The sequence below is a fragment of the Eleutherodactylus coqui genome, chromosome 10 (genome assembly GCF_035609145.1).
Source record: "Eleutherodactylus coqui strain aEleCoq1 chromosome 10, aEleCoq1.hap1, whole genome shotgun sequence".
Lineage (NCBI taxonomy): Eukaryota > Metazoa > Chordata > Amphibia > Anura > Eleutherodactylidae > Eleutherodactylus > Eleutherodactylus coqui.
In genome coordinates this window covers 142,269,192-142,273,854 of record NC_089846.1, presented here as the reverse complement: position 1 = coordinate 142,273,854, position 4,663 = coordinate 142,269,192, and the positions used below count along the sequence as shown (strand labels likewise).

Here is a 4,663-nt window from a genome sequence, read left to right as displayed (position 1 = left end):
CTCAGGAATGTTTTATGATGTGTCTTATCTCTTCTTCAACCTGCACATGGAAGGAGATGCAGCACCACCTATTGCAACATTACTACAAGTCAAGTTCTGAATTTTTATGAAGTTTAAAATAAATAAATAATAAGATTGGGAAGAGGACACCCATCTTGACCTACTTTAGGTCTTTCATATTTTCCACTTATGGAAGAATCCCAGGCTGAGCTTCATTCCATTCTTGAGGATGTCAAACATGGCCATAAAGTTGTACTCCCAGATTCTTCTGTGATGCTGCGACTTGAAGTTGCCCCTCAGTATGATAACTCTCATCTGCTCTATGCTGTCCCTGACCACAAAGATGTTTTGCCACAGGTAATTCTGTCTTTCCCTCTCTAATTGAGTGGTGATGAGATCTCATCCTGGCTCTCAGTTTTTGTCCTGTTTGCCGTGCCCGCAGACATGAGCCAATAAATAGTTTTACTCACCTGTCCGTACGCGGTGCGGGTCTCCTCCGTCGCGGCCGGCTCTTCTTTCTTCTGCACGGCGGATGTGCACGGATACTCAATGATAATTTATTGGCATATTGAGCTGCAGATCATCTGCACAGGTGGCCCATGCGGATTCCGTGGGTCCATGGGTCCTTGTTGACAGACCATCTTCTCCCCTGCACTTTACTGTACTGAAGCCAGATGCCACCGGCTTGGAGGAGAACTAACTGTCCGTGGGGACCCTTTAAAGTATAGCAATCCCATCCTCGGGTCCCTGACATATCCCCACAACCGGTTCTTACGCTGTTTTTACGCTGGCTATTTTCATGTGAATGGCTGTGTTTGCCAGGAAATTCCATCAACAGCTATGCTATACTAGTGAGAGTGAAGCCATTGGTGACAAAGGGTTCTATTCTCTGTGTATTTGATTGCCGGAAACAAAGGAATAACTCAATATGGAACGCCTTCATGTCGGAGACTCAGGAAGAGAATTCAGCAGCTGCGGGATTTATCTGAAAAAATAATTGAAGAAGCAAAACTAGTTGCTAAAGAAGTTGGCGTTCCTCTTGACCCACCAAAAAGAGCAAGACAGTCAGCGCCTAGGAAAGAAGGATTTCCTGTGGTTGCAGAAAAACCAGGGGAAGACAAGTTTAAGCCCTTCCCACTATAGGAGGTACGTCCTGCGGGGGCGGGGTATTATGAAGAGAGATCACGCGGCTGTCTCTCTGTATACATCGCGGGTGCAGCCGCTTTATTCCATCTATGCAGTATATCACCCCCTATTCCTCACCAGATCTTAGGTATCATGGTTAATCTATTAGTGCCGTTTCTGGATGTCAAGTCCCAAATCTCCCTCTAATAATTGCAGGAGGCTGCTGCCTTTCCTACAGAGGTCTGACTCAAGATACAGAAATCAAAGAAAAAAATAATAAAGATGGCAGATAGAAAAACCAACAACCCTGATGGTGGATTACTGGTGCAAGTGATACTTAGGAGCTGGTGAAACCGAGGGGGCTGATATACTGCATAGATTGTTGGCAGAGATATAGGCGCTAACATTACTGCAGAGGGGGCTTTAACTATCCTCTAGGCTGGCGGCTGAGCATCCATTCTTGAATGCTGCAGACCTATAGATCCCCCTCCCCCTTGCCTTTCCTGTTTCAGCCCTATATTGGGTGATGAACAGAGAGTAAAGGCATCTCTATCAGAAATGACTAAGGTTCTAAAAAGAGTTACATACCTAATGCCAGGGGGCGCGTGTGAACAGTTTGCACTAACTAGCACATTGAGAAAAAACATACAATGAGGTTCTAGCGGTCCCTGAAGATCTACACCTCAATGAAACGCGTCGGTCCATTCACTATAGGACTAATTGTTAGACCAGTGCTTAGGACCGTTTAATGTATTGTGACCCCTACACACTATGGGGAGCCAACAGCGGACCCCACCCCACAGGATATGGAGTGTTTGGTGTGAAGGCATTGATTAAACCTTAGTACTGGTCAGTAGCCTCGGTTCACTTATCTGTCTTTATGGTGGTTTTCTCTTCGTTTTCAAACTGATGCCAGCTTTTGTTGTTCATGTCTCGATGTTCTTGTATGTTATGTATGTTTTCAATCGGTTTCGAGAAAACTCCTATTTTTACATAGTTTAGTCAGTGAAAAGAGGTGCAGGAGAGACGGGACTGGAGATCCATTCGAAGAGACTGCAGACATAAAGAGGATGAAGCAGTGTTGAGTGTACAAGCTCCCATGGCTCCGACTCCAAGCTGGTCACAATTGTTCCACCCTCAGGGGATATCTGTAAACGTCTGTCTGGCTCTCCGGCTCCTTGCACCCGACCAGTCACTGCAGTATCTTCACAAAGGTCCTGGAGTAGACTCGCGAATCCATTAAAAACACAGCAGAGGAGGAAGGCTGAACAAGTCAGCATTACGGCCATAGGAAATGAGTTCTCAGATATCAGCAATCAATTTGATGAAATGAAAGCTCACAAAAAGCTGAGTAAGTGACGGGATGATGGGATGGGACGATGGGATGGACGATGTGATGGGACGATGGGATGGACGATGTGATGGACGATGGGATGGGACGATGGGATGGGACGATGGGATGGACGATGTGATGGACGATGGGATGGGACGATGGGATGGGACGATGGGATGGGACGATGGGATGGGACGATGGGATGGACGATGTGATGGGACGATGGGATGGACGATGGGATGGGACGATGGGATGGGACGATGGGATGGACGATGTGATGGACGATGGGATGGGACGATGGGATGGGACGATGGGATGGGGCGATGTGATGGACGATGGGATGGGACGATGGGATGGGACGATGGGATGGGACGATGGGATGGACGATGTGATGGGACGATGGGATGGACGATGTGATGAACGATGGGATGGGACGATGGGATGGGACGATGGGATGGGACGGACGATGTGATGGACGATGGGATGGGACGATGGGATGGGACGATGTGATGGGACGATGGGATGGGACGATGGGATGGGACGATGTGATGGGACGGTGGGATGGGACAGTGGGATGGGACGATGGGATGGGACGATGGGATGGAACGATGGGATGGGACGATGGGATGGACGATGTGATGGACGATGGGATGGGACGATGGGATGGGACGATGTGATGGACGATGTGATGGGACGATGGGATGGGACGATGTGATGAGACGATGGGATGGGACGATGTGATGGGACGATGTGATGGGACGATGGGATGGGACGATGTGATGGGACGATGGGATGGACGATGTGATGAGACGATGGGATGGGACGATGGGATGGGACGATGGGATGGGACGATGGGATGGGACGATGTGATGGGATGATGGGATGGGACGATGGGATGGGACGATGGGATGGGACGATGTGATGGGACGATGGGATGGGGCGATGGGATGGGACGATGTGATGGGACGATGGGATGGGACGATGGGATGGGACGATGGGATGGGACGATGTGATGGGACAATGGGATGGGACGATGGGATGGACGATGTGATGGGACGATGGGATGGACGATGGGATGGACGATGGGATGGGGCGATGTGATGGACGATGGGATGGGACGATGGGATTGGACGATGGGATGGGACGATGTGATGGGACGATGGGATGGACGATGTGATGGACGATGTGATGGGATGATGGGATGGGATGATGGGAAGGACGATGGGATGGGATGATGGGATGGGACGATGTGACGGGACGATGTGATGGGACGATGGGATGGGGCGATGTGATGGACGATGGGATGGGACGATGGGATGGGACGATGGGATGGGACGATGGGATGGACGATGGGATGGACGATGGGATGGGACGATGGGATGGGACGATGGGATGGGACGATGGGATGGGACGATGGGATGGGACGATGGGATGGGACGATGGGATGGGACGGTGGGATGGGACGATGGGATGGGACGATGGGATGGAACGATGGGATGGGACGATGGGATGGACGATGTGATGGACGATGGGATGGGACGATGGGATGGGACGATGGGATGGGACGATGGGATGGGACGATGTGATGGACGATGTGATGGGACGATGGGATGGGACGATGTGATGGGACGATGGGATGGGACGATGTGATGGGACGATGGGATGGGACGATGGGATGGGATGATGGGATGGGACGATGTGATGGGACGATGGGATGGACGATGGGATGGGACGATGGGATGGGACGATGAGATGGGACGATGTGATGGGATGATGGGATGGGACGATGGGATGGGACGATGTGATGGGACGATGGGATGGGACGATGGGATGGGACGATGTGATGGACGATGCGATGGGATGATGGGATGGGATGATGGGAAGGACGATGGGATGGGACGATGGGATGGGACGATGTGACGGGACGATGTGATGGGACGACTCATGGAGAACTCACTTTGTAGTTTAGGACCACTTATCTAATAAAATAACTTTATCTATTGTTTGATCTTTTTCCACCTTGACTAAAACACGTAGAGATCTGTAAGAGGAGGGTGGGGGGGGGGGGGTAGAAGGTGGATGGGCTAGGAGGTAGGGCGTGACAGGAGGGCCCTGTTGGCATTCTGGTATGGGGGCCCCTGAAAAGATGTGGGGGCCAAGCTGCTAGGCTGCACAAGCATCTGCCGCCTACAACTGTAGCTGTAA

General features: G+C 51.0%; 1 protein-coding gene across 1 annotated transcript; it reads right to left on the bottom strand.

The window, feature by feature from the left end:
* Positions 1-2,427: 2,427 nt before the first annotated feature.
* Positions 2,428-4,404, bottom strand: LOC136581167 (adhesive plaque matrix protein-like). The gene has a single exon (XM_066582148.1). It carries the CDS (start codon positions 4,402-4,404, stop codon positions 2,428-2,430), a length of 1,977 nt encoding a protein of 658 aa, XP_066438245.1.
* Positions 4,405-4,663: the final 259 nt, after the last annotated feature.